Genomic DNA, 14,958 nt, shown 5'->3' with positions numbered 1-14,958 from the left:
GGGGCGGTAAATAAAAGCCATTTTTACCTACTTATTGTTACAGTTTATACTAAATTTATTTACCCTCCCTAATTAAATTTTAACTTAATTACATTATTATATAGAACTTGTTAATTATATACATATTAATTTTAAATGAGTATTACTTGATTATAGCCTATTAATTTAGTAAATTCTGAAAAATCCTCACAATTCTTTACTTACCTAGACAAACTCTAGTCTTTCTAAAGGATTTTACTCTCTCTCTCTTTGAAATCAACCATCTTTCTACACCGATTCTACAAGATTTTTTCTTCTAAAGCTCATAATTTTCTCTAACAATGGCGAAGAAAGGGATTAAATTTTTATCGATTTGAATTTTGCCATGGCTGAAGTTTTGGAGCTTTTCTAGGCTTCCCCTTTTCTTGTTGGTATTCCAATAGTAGGCTAGCAGTAGATGTACATTAATTATTTGGCTGGATTGTTTGAATTGAAATTGCCAATCAATAAATTTTGAAGAGGTTTGTCTTCCACCGTTGATAGCCATTAAAAAGCTTCGAAGCTTTGAATTCGAATTCGGATTTTCAAAAAAATATGTTTTCTTTGGATTGGGTGTTATTGCAAATGATTGAAAATATTATATGGAGTTTATATCTCGATTTTGAGGGTATTTGGTGAAGATTATATTTGATTTGGCTGGATTTTCATATTGAAATTCGAAGAAGAACACACCACATACAAAATATATACAAAAGATCTATTGTATAAAATTCGTAGGAAAATTGTATTTAAGTTGTATGATGTTGTAGTTGTATTTAACTGGGTAAAAATGATGTATGAAAGTTGTAAATAAGTTGTATATTGTATAATTAGTTATATGAAATTTGTTTTTAGTATGTATGTTGTTGTAGATATATCAAATTTTGTATGAAATTTGTTTTAAATTTTATGTTGTTGTACCATACATTATTCTTTTCTTAAAATAGGTAATTATGACAAAGAGATAAGAGTTGCGCTAATTATGTCTTAAAATAAGTAACACACAATTGGAAGGGAGTCTTATTTAGATGAAAGGACAATTTGAATTTCGTTCCCTTCATTTATGTCATTTTTCAAGCAAAGAATCGCCTAATTTAAGGCATTAATAATGGATTGTATATAAATTGTAAGAAAAATTTATTTAGGACGGGAATATACAAAACTTGAACAATTTTGATAAATAAGTTTCAAATATTGTATAGGAAAGAAAAAATATTTGCTCTAATCCTGAATTAATAATTATGTAATTCACTAACATTTCCCTTCTAATCATATTCTTCTATTTAAATTGTAAATGATCATAGGAGATAATTTACAGTATTTACTCTTATAACATCATAGCATATATCTTAAACTAAAATAAACTGTTATTATTTCCTTCTTTCTTTTTTCTTTTTGTCTAGTTACTATTTATTATCAAGCAGTGTTTTCTTTTTATCTTGAAAGAATGATATTGTATAGCCGCTCTGAAAATAATAGCCAAATAAATATATATATATATATATATATATTTTTGCAGCTACATGATGTAAATAGTTTTAACATAATTAAGATAGAGCGTAGAATCCCAAATAGTTTAAGATTTAACCCAAAAAATAAAGTAATAATCTGCTATAATCATTTAAATGACATTACTAATTCAAATAACTTAACTCTTAAATATAGGGGCGGAGCTAAAGGGAGGCAATAGGGTTCAATTGAATCTCTTTCACCGGTCATAAGGAAAAGATTCTAGTATAGTGGTAAAAGTAGTTAAAGTCGTTTTAGATCATAGTTTAAAATTCTAGTTGTGACGCTTCAATATTTTTTAATTTTTTTTTGAATTTTCTTGTATAAATTTGTAGCTCCACAAATGCTTAAATATATATTCTATTTTAGTGTACTTGTTTTTCTTTTAAACATATGCACATGGTAAACTTTCCCTCGTAAGGAGTTCAAACTAATATCACGAACTTCATGTTGCCTCAGTGTGGACATCTGGACAATAAACACTTTATCTTCTAGTTACTAACATGATATAATTCACTCAATATTAACTAGGCGATAATAAAACCAAGATATAGGCCTTCCCTTGACTAATTAATAAAATTTTAATTATAAAAAATTTCTTATTACACAAAGAGACTACAATAATTTGCATAATTTAGGAAATAAGAATTATGATTGATGGAGCTATGACTTCGCCCAAAACAACTTCGAAAAACTCAACTGTCTGATGCAATTAAACCTTAGGAGTACGATAATATGTTACTATACCAAGAATTAATTAATTTGGAAGAATTTTTCTATAAATTATCGCCTTCTATCCTTGATAAAGCAGATTCTACATCTCATCTTCACTCTTCAAGGCTTTCAATGGTATAGTACAACATGCAATACGTGATCAATAGTGCCTAGTAGCGTACAAGTACCCCGAATCAAACGTAAGCTAACTCTTATCATCAAAATCTCGACAACTTTTGAGCCACTTTCAACTTATCCACTCAGGAAAATATTACGTAAGATTTTTGTCTATCCTCCTATTTTGAAAAAATGGAAACTTAGGTAAGTGCTTTCTCAACACTCCTAACCCCTAAAATCACTAAAAATATTGCAAAATTTACCAGCCTTTCACCAGCTTATAAGGACACCTAATAGGTCAATCCCTCCTCCGCCTCTGGCTTCATTTGGAGAGCTTGCGCAACAGCTAAACAAGAGGTGCCAGTACAAATGATGAAGTCTTGAGTCTGCATTTTTAAGGGTGCATCGGTCTTTTTGGATAAATCTAACTGACCACAATTTCACATCCCACCAATGAAGAATTACCTCCACAAACACTAGCCTCAATCACACATATGCAATCATTTCTGGGCCGTCGCCTCCAAATCAGACAAGATCTCATTCATCTCCTCAAAGTAAGGCCATTTTTCCTGGCTTTTCTTATCACTCTTGCTTTCCTGTTACAGAATAGCAAAAAGCTGTTAAAAGTAGCATCTTATCACTTGGCTGAGGAAGAACTTCCAAACAGAAAATGTTGGCACAAGAATTTCAATGAAAAGCGAATCTTCAACTAAAAGGAAATATACAAATATTTCATGTGCGTCTATTTTGTGTCGATTTCTCTCCTTTTTGTCCTAAGAGGTCACAACACACCATAACAAAAGGGTACCTATCCCTTTTTTCACTTCTATGTCCGCAGAAAAATAAATAATGTGACATCCTTCAGGAAAAAATTGTTCTGAAAAGGATAGTCATTTAAAATGCATGGTTTTATCGTTTTATTGTGATATATTGTTTCTCCCAATAAAGTTTGAGCATACTAACCAGCACTGCCAAGTAAATGTACACGCGCTCAAGGAGGAAACAAAAAAGAAACACTCACCTCATACTTTTGAACTAGAGAAGCCCAGAGAGATTTACACTGCGCAGGACTTCGATTGACTCCAGTAGATAGTAAATTTGAAGATATCTCTTCCCATAGTGCCATTCGTCCTCGAACAACTTGGAACCTGCTGTGGAGTTCCCCACGCAATTTTATCAACTTCTTCATCTCATCATGTTTCCATCTGTTCCTCTTCAAAGGCTTGGAAGATTTCATCATAGATTCCGGAAAGCCAGAATCAATTTGAATGCTCTCTTCTCTGGACGATTCTGATTCCTCCTGTGTCAAAGCACCAAGACTAACTTCTTGTAACTGAGCAAGTAGTGATGATGATACAAATGGATTCAAAGAATCATCTAATAATACCTTGGTGGTAAAATATCCATCCCCCGAGATTGAACTTGAAGTAGTTGCTCTGTCGTGTGTAAGTCTCTCAATATCCATATCATCACCTGTGTGACGTAAAAGTTAAGGAAGAAACGACAGCAAATTTAAAGCATGCATTGGATGCATAAGATTTAGTCATATCAGAAGACGAAAACCAACAAGCAATTTCCGATGTAATATCTATCCACCCACTAATGAAATTATCTTCTCCAGAAAAGAAAATAAAAGACACTACTTTCATGATGCACAACATACTGCAAGCCAGCAACTGCACAGTGCACTTTAGACATTGAGAACATGTAAGAATTCCATTGTGGAGAGCAGAAATCAAGCAATCAGGTTCTGGGGAAAATTTTTGCAGACCAAAAAGGTCAAAGTAGTATAACAGTGTGAGAGTGGTAGCACCAAATATCTCTTCCGTTTCACCCACTACAGTGCTTCTAAATATTGGAGCAACCCCTTTCAGCACTTGTTATGCACATGACAAATGCTAATACAACAAACTATAGTTAGTTGATAACCCGTAATTGCAGTATATGTGTGACACACACACACACACACACACACACACACATATATATAGCTTAAGTGATGTTTTAGTTCTACTCAAAATTACTATATACCCACATGAATAGCCAGCCCCACTGCCCTACCACCTAGGTTATTGGTCCATTTTGTGAATGTCAAAGCAATTACATTAAGAGGATCACAAGCATACCAACACCGAAGATGATTACTATGAATAGCATCTTATTAGATTAGAAAACCACGGAATGCATTGGAAAGAATTACTGAGAAAAATTCTTTCATTGTAAAGAAACATTAGAGGAACAAAACCTTCCACTTGCTCGGCTGCATCATCAATTGGATAGCCAGGGCCATGGCCTTCTTCTGCATGTGCCTCACTTGCCCGTTTTCCCTTCTGATCTTCATCCATTACATTCCTCAGTGCTGAAATTCCAAAACCAACATGTGATTTTCCAGCAAGTTTTCCATTGATTTCATCAGCCAGGACTCCTGCAGGATTTTCGAAGGCAATGGCAATAACCTCAGGTCTTTTACTACTGTACTTCCGGACCATTTTTCTTAGAACTTCAGACACAGTTCTTTCCATGTGCGGCAAAGGGCAACTCAGTGGACAGCTTGACAGTGCAGCATGTGCAGCTTTATGAAGCGCATCCAGAAGTTTCCCTTTGTCAAGCCACAAGCAGCGTGTGGTGATTCTTATTTTTCCTTTCAAAGCTTTCTCTGTCGCACCATTCGTGGATTGAGGACGTAATATTTCCATACTGCATTAGAGATATCTTACAAAGTTCAGTATCACAAAGTGGACAAGTTTGTCATGCATCAGAAGCTTTAGAAGTTTACCTGACCACTATAATACCATCAGAAGCAATTTTCTGTCTCTCATCAATACAAAGTTCAGCAGCTGTACCAAATGCTTTGTCACCATCACTATACATCAACTGCAAAAAAAATTACTAGATCAGTGTCATGTCTGCACATAACAGCTTAAACTAGCAAGCAAGATTAAAGACTGCAATCTTTGTGTACACAATGAGAGAGTAAGACACCTGCAAATTCTCCTTCCCTAGGGAAATGAAACCATTGGATAGAACTTTTCTGTTCCTCAAATGGGAGACTCCAAGCATCTCTCCGTTCTTGATAACCTATTCACACACGGTTACAATAACAGAGGTCACTTTAAATAAACATTGAGAATGAACTGAGAAGGCTTGACGACAATGCTTATAAAGCAAGCAATTCGACAAAATCATCCCCACTGCAGATAATTCCCGATGCTTGGAGCCCTTTTCTCCCCTTTATCCTTCTTCAAGTCTATATATTCATGTATTTTAGGAAAAACTAAAAATCATCAAAATAAATAGGTTTACACTTTTTGCATCCCATAGTGAGAAGCTGGAAACTGAAACATGAGTGATAAAACAGCACTTGGTCAGCTTAGATCCAATTCGGTAAAGAGAAATCAGTCGAAATAGTTTAATCCTTTAATTAGAATCTTTAGACTTTAGGACCACAGGGTCACAGAAATGTTAATGGAGCAGAGAATTAATTACAACTGTTGAAACAGTTAGTTAAGTTCTAAGCCATTGTAACAAATTGGACATCAGACAAACTTCCCTCAAACAGTATATCTAGCTTTAGTAAGATCTGTTCTCTGACAAGGGAGGTATAGTCTAGTGGAAAGGGCCATCAATCCCTAACCATGAGGTAGGGCTTCAGTTCACCAAGGAAGCAAAATGGGAAAAGCCATTGTTTGGCTCCTGGGCAGGTGGGTCTGGGTTTGACGTTTACAGAATCTCAAAAAAATAAGAAAATACATAAAATGAAAATCTGTCACATTCTGGGCCTAAACCAGTGAAGATATCCACTTCTGACCGGACATCATTTCTAGCCAGAGATGAAGGGCACTATATGAATGGACTTTCAATCCGGATTTTCCTTGCAAGCCTACTGCCCAGCTCCAGCTGGAAAAGATAGAAGACACAAATGCACCAAATTCGAGGTTTAGGTTGAGCTCTAGAATAAAGATACAAGACATGTTTATCATCCATGATTGGCATCGACTTCTAGAAGCTCACAAGTTAGCTAAGTGCCCAAAAAGACATCAAGACCTGAATATTGGAGTTTTGTGAAGGGATGCTGGAATTCAGAAATCTTAATCGAGCGTCTATAATTATGGGTGAACTGAAGAAGAAATATTAAACAAAAGAAAATGAGCGAGTCAAGTATCAGCATAATGGGCATGTAGAAACGAAGCGAACTGGTTTTCATCAATTCATTATTGTTTTAGAAAGCAGGAGAATTGCAAATCTTGAGAAATCCAATGGGGAGCATACACCTCGAGCAAACTCCCAAAAAGACATGCTTCTATCATGACACCATTTCCTAAAATAGCGAGAATACCATTATGGATAAATCTTCCCCTCATTGTCTCAAGAAGATATTCCTATAACACACCTCAAATCCAATGGCTACAGGTCTATACAATTTGAAGGTACTTGGAGAAATAAGCATTATCAATCAAACATCGAAACAAAACCAAACTACTTACAGCCGTGTGCCGAATTCCAGTTGATTTCCCCAATAATTCATGCTCTTTTAGGAATAAGAGCTCGCCATGGATTGGAAGAAAATGTTGTGGCTTCACAATCTTCAGGACTTCTTCCTTCAAACAAGAAATCCAACTTCAACATTGCAGCTTAGAACATTGGGCATGAGATCGTAAAGGAGAATGACAAGAAAATTGGTCAAATAGATATAAGGAATCAGTATTGTCTCATGCTCAGGAATATAATCTGAGAAACTGGTATTCTTAAAATTTGATACGATGTCTAATGTCTTCCCCCTTCCTTTGTTATTCTAAAGCATAAAGATACATAAAAATGTAAATCATACCCCCCTTCCCCTCCGCTTCTCTTCCACATATCTTTCATCTACGGACCAACAATGTAGAGCTTCCAAATATAAGTCAACTTAAGAAACAGTACCCGCAGTGCGGTTCACTCACCCTTTACATCACTTACCCATCCCTCAGACCTTTTCCCTTTTCTAGTCACAATATGATGAAAAGAAACGCACATGATCTTGTAACTAAGTTTTTATTTTGCTTCTATTAAGTGGAAGCGAGAATGACGCCTAGATCGCCCTTTAAGTTGGGGAATGAAAGGAAGTCAACTAAGATCTACCAGGTATATTTGTACTAGCTTCTACCAGCAAAAGGAATAACTCAAGATAAAGTCATGATTAAATGGGCCTCGAGAGATCAACAGAAAGAACCATTATCATAACAGTCAGTGTAATGCAGTATGCTTGAGATTAGAGATTTAAACCCCCCCCCCCCCCAAAAAAAAAGGAAGCTTTACTCCCTAAAATATAAGAGTGCACTTAAAAGAAGACTTTACCAGCTCTTCACGATGAGCATGGCCGGATGTATGCAGCAGCTCATTCTTTCCCATCACTATTGTTGATCCAATATCTGATATACGGTTTAACATATCCATCACCCGGGTCTCATTACCAGGAATCACCTATAAGAAAAATTGTGCAGCTGATTAAAGCAGTACAACAACATTATCAATTATCTATCTGCAAACTTAGATTTCTAAAGAACACCTCAAGGAATCTTTCTTTTGAATAGTTTCAAAAGTGCCCGAAAGCACAAACAAAATCAAGAAGATATGTTCCTAAGCATTCATCATATAAATAGGAAAAAGAAATTAGAGAAAAAAAGATATTCAGAGTTACCAAATAGAGTTTACCCTAACTTGTTCATCAAATGAAACAGTGCAAGGATACAAATCAAGTCAGTATCTGCTCTCAATCCTCCTTACACAAATTTATCCCCCAAAAGGACCATATTTTGCTCCTTTTCCGTATGTTGATTTCACTTTTTCTATTTTTGTTTGGTATTGCAAGGAAACTCAGCAGCACAACATCATTTTCAAATGCAATAACATAGTTTGAAAGATCTCACCGACAACGAGGCAATGGGTTCAGACTAATGAAAACTCCAATACTCTATGTGAAAGATTTTGAGCATCCAATCCAAAACCCCAAGGCCATTGGTATTTGGTAGAGTAGTCCAAAACCTTTATAAACCTCTTTGGAAGCCCTAATATAACTCATGTGGACAACTATTTATCCCAATACCCTCAGACGCGTGTACTCTGATTTTGGCGTCCAAAGTGCACCAGATTTACGAATATGAGAATGAGCTTATAAAATGTTGGCTCTTATACATTATATAAAAGAGTCTAAGCACCCAACCCAAGATCTTAAAGGCATGGTTTAAGTAGTCCAAGACCTTTATAAACCTCTTTGGAAGTCCTTATATAATTCCATGTGGGCAGCAATCTATCTCAGTATTCTATCTACCAGAATATTTTAACCAACATATAGATAGATGCAGAAAATTTAGTGTGTATCTACATGCAATAATTCATATACCAGTGAGAATTGACTGCATCAACTACCACCAATCCTAAGTTGTATTGGACTTATGATACTATTCAGCTCGCTAAGCAGGAAATTTATGGTTCACTTCGTTTACGGTAAATGCTCTTTGCGAAGCTACTAATCAACAAAACCACGTCCTTTCATATGGCAGGGATTTTTCAAAAGCATATAAACTTCATTAAATGACAGGAAGCATAAAATGGTGATGACAAAGCACAAAGAAGGGCTACCAGGGAGTTGCTACAAACACCAAGACTAAAATTCCTCAACTATTAGTACATGGGCTGCAAGGAAATAAAAAAGTTGGTAGAAGAAGAGTGAGAATAAGATTCTTCTCTTTAGGTGGGCATGCATGTATCAAATAGTCTCTTGTTGGAGTCAGAACTAGGGCATAAAAAGATTAAAGCTAATATGCCAAAGCCAAGACACATGTGATCTTAATTGATCAGATACATCTGCTGAGAATAGGATTCCTAAGAATGAATTTGTCATTAACGAAAAATTCTCATTGCCTTGAGTTCTACAATACATTACCTTGGCTGAATACAAAACTATATCTTCTTTGTTTAATTTGAGTGAATGACTACTTCCATATGACGCAAGATTCAATGCAGCACGAGGTTCTGCCTGACACACCAGCAGACTAGGTTACATATTTTCTAATTGAAGCCTGCAAAGCTGGCAAACGCATCAACAATACTTACTTGAGAACCTGTTGTCACAATGAGCAAATCTTTTGGGGCATAAGCATCAATATCTTCCACCTTTACCTGAATTAGATGTGTGGGAAGAAATTAGACTAAGACAAGTAGATTTATAAGGAAAAAATTTAGGAAAATAGGCACTGTTACATATTGAAAATATCCCTTCCTTATATCACCAGATGCACTCCACAGATTGAACAATGATTTCATACAAAAAATCTGAGTGATACTCCTCACTACATAAATGTTCAAGGTGTTTTTGCTCCCTCTATCCTCAGACTCTAATTGGGCAAGACATTAGATCTATGTTGTTCAACTTCAATCAGAGTAGCAGATCCAAAGAGAAGACAAAATTTAACGAAGTTGTATGATAAGGAAATGCAGGAATCTGAACCTCCATCTCCCATCCCCATCTCCACCCCATCCCCGCCCCGGAAGATCAGAAAAGAAGAAAAAAGAAAAAAACAACCTCAACATGTTCTTTTTCTCTCTTAGGGGCCTTTGGTGCTTGGCTAAAAAGTCATGTTGTTCTATTGACTTCCATGTTATGGCCATTTGTTTGTACTTTTGGCGTATATTAAAACTGTGGTGTAATCACAAAGCCGCATACAATCTATTAAGCTATACCATCGTGGAGGTGAACCTGGACTAGAAGTATCTCTTAGGCCTTCAGATCACCAAAGTGACCTATGCATATGATGTCAACAGATATAATTCAGGGGTGATGATGGAAACAAAGTCAATTTTGCTGCATAACAAATACTGGGATAAATTCCGCATATCTCGTCTTAGACAATCAAATAAAAACTGAGTTATTTAATCCTCGCTTTATCTTTTAGCGATTTTACACAGCACTCCACCATTTATATTTTATATCATGGTTAACATTTACGACTATGGTATAGAAAAAAGATGCAAGTCGAAACTGATACGCTTAACAGTCTTTTGGACAATTAGGCATGTCACGTGGCATATCAAAGTCATTGCAAGCAGATAAAGTATGTCCTCCAGTCAAAAGAGACCTTGACAATTTAGGCCATTACCAGAGTTGATGGATCTATTGGTGCCTTTCCATCTTTCCATGCAGCGTCAAGATATGTCCTCAAGGACATGCCGACAAATACCTATTAAGCAATCATGTTATAATCTGAATCTGGAAAACAGGAAAAAATAATCTAAACAACACTATAATGTCATGAGAACATATTCGAATAACACAGATGAGAGACTGCATACCAGCTTTCTGCCAGTCAAGTCAGCTGCAGCTTTCACACTGCCAAGACGATGAATATTTGATGCAAACTGGGTAGTGATAATCCTTCCTTTGGCAGCCGAAATGTGCCTCAGGAGCGAATCTGCAACTACAGTTTCACTTAGTGTCCTTCCAGGGGAAAGGACATTTGTCGAATCACTCATCATCTGAAACAAAATACCCATCAATAATTTCTTTTAGGTTGCTCCAATCAACAACATATCCTCCATGTTTTACCAGGCATGTAGTGGAACTTTTAGAATGAAAAAAAATAACTAGAGGTGTATGCACATAAAGCAAATACGGTTATGGGATTGAGAGAAATTGGATATCAGCTCCTGGCCCTGGGAAAAAAAAACCCAACACCATATCCAAAAATATGTACATGTACGCAAACTTGAGAACAAGAGACTTTATCGAACACAAACATAGTAAAGAAAAACATAAACAAACGACGCATGAGAGACCAAGAGAGAAGATTGCAGCTCAAGAACCTAACAAGGGGTAAAAGTAACACTACATTTGAGGCAAGCAATGAGATGATTTACAATTGGGGAGAAAAGAGCTAGTATAATTAAGATAGCATGGAGTACTATATGCATCACATGTTCAAAATAAACATACCAAAATATAAAACAAAAAGACATACTATTCACAGTTCAGAAAAGTTAACAACGATGAAATTGTGGTGTTAATCTAATTCAAGAGGATTTTTCAACACTTTTAGGCAAATCCGCATGTAAAGAAGGAGAGACTGAGCCCAAAGAGCAATGTGGGAAGGCGGGAGGAGAGCACAGTGGGAGCATATACATCATAGCTATGCATGTATGCACTCAATAAGAGAACTAAGAAAAGCTCAACAATACTGCATAATTGCAGGATAGTTGTACATACAGCTGAATATTAAAAGGAAAAACAAAGGACTAAATAGGAGAGCATTTAAGGAGAAAATACAGACGTGCATGTACATTTCATATGACTGAATAGCAGTTACAGTTTACTAGTAGAGGAAGCAAATAGTAAATAGACTCTTGCTGACCATACACTCTTCAAGCCCCTCAAATATATGATACAAAAATAAATATATATATTTAGCAACTGTTAACTCTTTCAATAATACCCCATTATATTAAATGTAATTTAACATTACACATTATTTCAATAGATTGAACAGAGTCATTCTAAAAGTAGTAAGTTTAATTGAAAAAAGCAATTTCCACAATAAGATACTACCGTACCAAAGTAACCCCTTCTTTTGACAGTTCCTCAAGGCCCTCTCGGTCAAAAACCTTTCCATCAAGTGGTGACTCATCTATCTGTCAAATACAGAATACTCATAATCCTAAGATAAAGATTATAAACCTAAATAGTTTCAGATAACTTATAAGAAGGATGCAGAATGCAATACCTTCCAGTCACCTGTATGGAGGATGGTACCATCGGAACAACGTAGAACTATCCCACTACAATCCGGAATAGAATGAGTAACCGTTATAGGTTCTACCTCAAATGGCCCAGCAGTAAATTTCCTTCTTGTTTTAAATACCTTAAGCCTAGATGGAACAAATATCCCAAATTCTTTCAGTCGCTTCTTAATCAGCTGCTTGCAAGAAAAACAGATACTTAGTTCAACAGATATCGATATGTAACACTGTTGAAAAGTTTAAAGCAAAAGGAACATGATGCTCTAAGAAATAAGTATCCAACAGTAGGTATTGGTGTCTCAAATCATGTATTACATGGGTATCGGATCATACTCCAAGAAAAGTAAATAAGCCTTGCAGCCAGTTTGATAGTTTTAGTAACCACTTGACCTTGTTTCCTAATAGCAAAAATGAAGAGAACAAGGCACCCACACTAATAGAAAGGAGAAAAGAAAAAGCAGAAAAGAGAAAAGAGAAAAATGAATTCCAAATGGAGATAGGAAGGCTGAAGAAAGAAAGAAACAGAGCAACAGGTAGATAAAGAGATAGAGAGATCAAGGATAATGAATAGAATAGATGAGAGAAGGCAGTTTCACTTTTTCCTATTTGATGAAGATAACAATGAAAAGACAGAAGGTGCATGATTGAAGAGAAGAAAATCAAGTAATTTCAGATTCTCCTTGCTTGGTAGGAGATACAAGAAGAAAGACTTACGTTCCATTACTGGATCTAGAGGATAAACAGACTTAGTATGATTTCACCTATTTGGTTCTCAAGGACAGAATTTCAACTTTGACTTAAGATCTTCTCCTTTCCTTATCTTGAATAAGGCTGACTTATGTTTTATGGATTTAGGCTTCAAATTACCACATATCCCTAGTGAACACAGGAAATGCTGTATAATTAAAAGCAATCAAAGAACTCATAGGATCGTAACGAACCTCCATTGTGAACGATGATGCAAAAATTGGTGTGTGAGAATCCAGAGCAGGAATTACCTGTTTGGATAACACTGTTAATGCAAAACAAACTGTGCAAAAAGCATGCAAGCATATTTGAATATTAAACAAGAGGAACTGGAGTGCCCAGAAATATATTCCGTGCATCAGCAAAAGCTAATTCCAATAAAGGGGAGACAATCAATAAAGGGGCATGGGGCAATAAAGATGCAAATTTTTACTAAACCTATCAAAGAAAGGGCCTTCTTAGAAGCACAAGAACTCTAGGTAGCAGGAAAAATTTTATATGACACAGACTAGTCACTTAGAAATATTAGAAGGATGGTCTATTTAACTTAGATCTAGCGGGTGAGTTCATTGTCCCTCATATTAGAGAATGATCTGCTTTGTACTTGGATTCCCAATTATCCACTGACACATCTACGCAAATATATCCAGTCCACCAGTACATATAAAAAAATGAATAGCTTAGAATAGAAACTTTACCCATGGCAATGCACCAATGTGGTCTTCATGTCCATGAGTTATAACAACAGCTTCAATTTTGTGGCTCCATTTCTTTATGAATGTTGTATCAGGAATAATCTTCTGGACACCAAGGTCTTCATAGCTGAGTTGGACATCCAACAAGATCCCAAGTCAGTCCATGACAAAGAAATAAGGATAAGGTAACTAAAATTCAAAGTCGAAAGCAACTAGCCCCATTTAAGGAAATAAATTCTTTGAACGGCTTATCCTCATAGGAACTATTAACTTAAACATAAAAGTGTAGAGGATCTTTCAGTAGGAAATGATGACGGATCCTCTGGACCTCCACCATCAGATTAATGACTAAAGCAGAAAGTGCAATCAAAGAAGACCCATTAAAGGATGATTCCACATAATTTTCTACACGGCAATATCAAAATAGATTGTTAAAAAGTTGCATGAAAGACCACTTTGTAACACCTACCCTGGGAACATTATTCCAGCATCAATGAGAATATAACGATCATAATTTCCAACAAGCATGCAATTCATCCCAATTTCTCCCAGACCACCAATAGGAAGAACACGTAAAGGTGGGCCATCAGCCCCTTCATAGAAGTGCTCCATCCTTCGTTGGACAGAATCGTCAATGCTTCTTCCAGCGCCCTCAGTTTTTGCAGGTCTTCTACGAGGACCTTTTGATCCACGCACGCCTGAAAGGACATCAAATACCAACCATAAATAGAATAAATAACTTTTAACGAAGTTCTGCTCAACAACACCTTATCAAAAAAGTGAAGTTCTGCTAATTGGATTTACATCAATGCTGGTCATATGTAAGAGCACAATGTACTCACAGGTAGTGCAAGAAAGATACAATATCAATATATGATTGTAACTGTAATGAGAACATATATCCAACTATAGCTGTAAATGACTAGACGATATTCTGTGAAAAATACATAAATTGTCTCATTTGTCTTGACAACAAAAACGAATAATTTTAAATTAAATGATAAGAACTGCAACCAGTAATTGGAACCAATTTCTTTCTAATACTTTTTCAACTCAGAAATAAACCAAAAAGGGAAGGAGGCAATGTAAGAAAGCCCCACATACCTACAGTAGAAGAGGAAGGAGTATAGCAAGAAATGTAACGCTTGCTAGGGTTTAATTGATGGCATAGTTTGTACGGACATAGTGAAATAGCGCTGAAAGCGGCCATGTGAACAAATAATACTACACCGTAACTATTAGAGTAACTATATGAATGGCTGCTTAGCTGACAGAGAAAGCTATGAAGGAATTTGAGAGCTTATTTCTCTGCAACTGCTAAAGGTTTAAAGGGGGTAGCGGGAAATGGCGAGATAAAGGTGGAAGAAGAGGATTTTGTTAGCTGAAACTC

The 14,958-nt window shown here is 35.9% G+C and overlaps 1 protein-coding gene across 3 annotated transcripts; it reads right to left on the bottom strand.

Annotated features, from left to right (window-relative positions):
• Positions 1-2,284: 2,284 nt before the first annotated feature.
• LOC104091946 (ribonuclease J) lies at positions 2,285-14,958 on the bottom strand. Of its 3 annotated transcripts, XM_009597402.4 has the most exons (18): positions 14,673-14,958; positions 14,038-14,266; positions 13,572-13,695; positions 13,068-13,124; positions 12,111-12,302; positions 11,941-12,018; positions 10,687-10,869; positions 10,494-10,574; positions 9,451-9,516; positions 9,281-9,373; positions 7,693-7,818; positions 6,843-6,956; positions 5,341-5,436; positions 5,135-5,232; positions 4,604-5,055; positions 3,746-3,831; positions 3,380-3,658; positions 2,285-2,954 (listed from the first exon to the last, which is right to left on the bottom strand). In XM_009597402.4, exons 1-18 carry the CDS (start codon positions 14,776-14,778, stop codon positions 2,859-2,861), a joined length of 2,556 nt encoding a protein of 851 aa, XP_009595697.1. In that variant the 5' UTR covers positions 14,779-14,958; the 3' UTR covers positions 2,285-2,858. The 3 variants fall into 3 exon arrangements, with proteins under 3 accessions (XP_009595697.1, XP_033510979.1, XP_070053508.1); XM_033655088.2 differs by having other exon boundaries at positions 3,380-3,831; XM_070197407.1 differs by lacking the exon at positions 14,673-14,958 and having other exon boundaries at positions 13,586-13,695; positions 14,038-14,178.

The sequence above is a fragment of the Nicotiana tomentosiformis genome, chromosome 3 (assembly GCF_000390325.3).
Source record: "Nicotiana tomentosiformis chromosome 3, ASM39032v3, whole genome shotgun sequence".
Classification (NCBI taxonomy): Eukaryota; Viridiplantae; Streptophyta; class Magnoliopsida; order Solanales; family Solanaceae; genus Nicotiana; species Nicotiana tomentosiformis.
This window is presented reverse-complemented; position numbering and strand designations above follow the sequence as displayed.

Bases quoted from the DNA above. Each gene is read 5' to 3' on its own strand.
- LOC104091946 (XM_033655088.2), bottom strand. From the start codon at position 14,778: ATGGCCGCTTTCAGCGCTATTTCACTATGTCCGTACAAACTATGCCAT. The intron at 6,957-7,692 runs GTAAAGTCTTCT...TCTTGTTTGAAG, and splicing joins ATGCTCATCGTGAAGAGCTG to GAAGAAGTCCTGAAGATTGT. The intron at 5,437-6,842 runs GTAAGTAGTTTG...GTGTGTGAATAG, and splicing joins CTGGAATTCGGCACACGGCT to GTTATCAAGAACGGAGAGAT.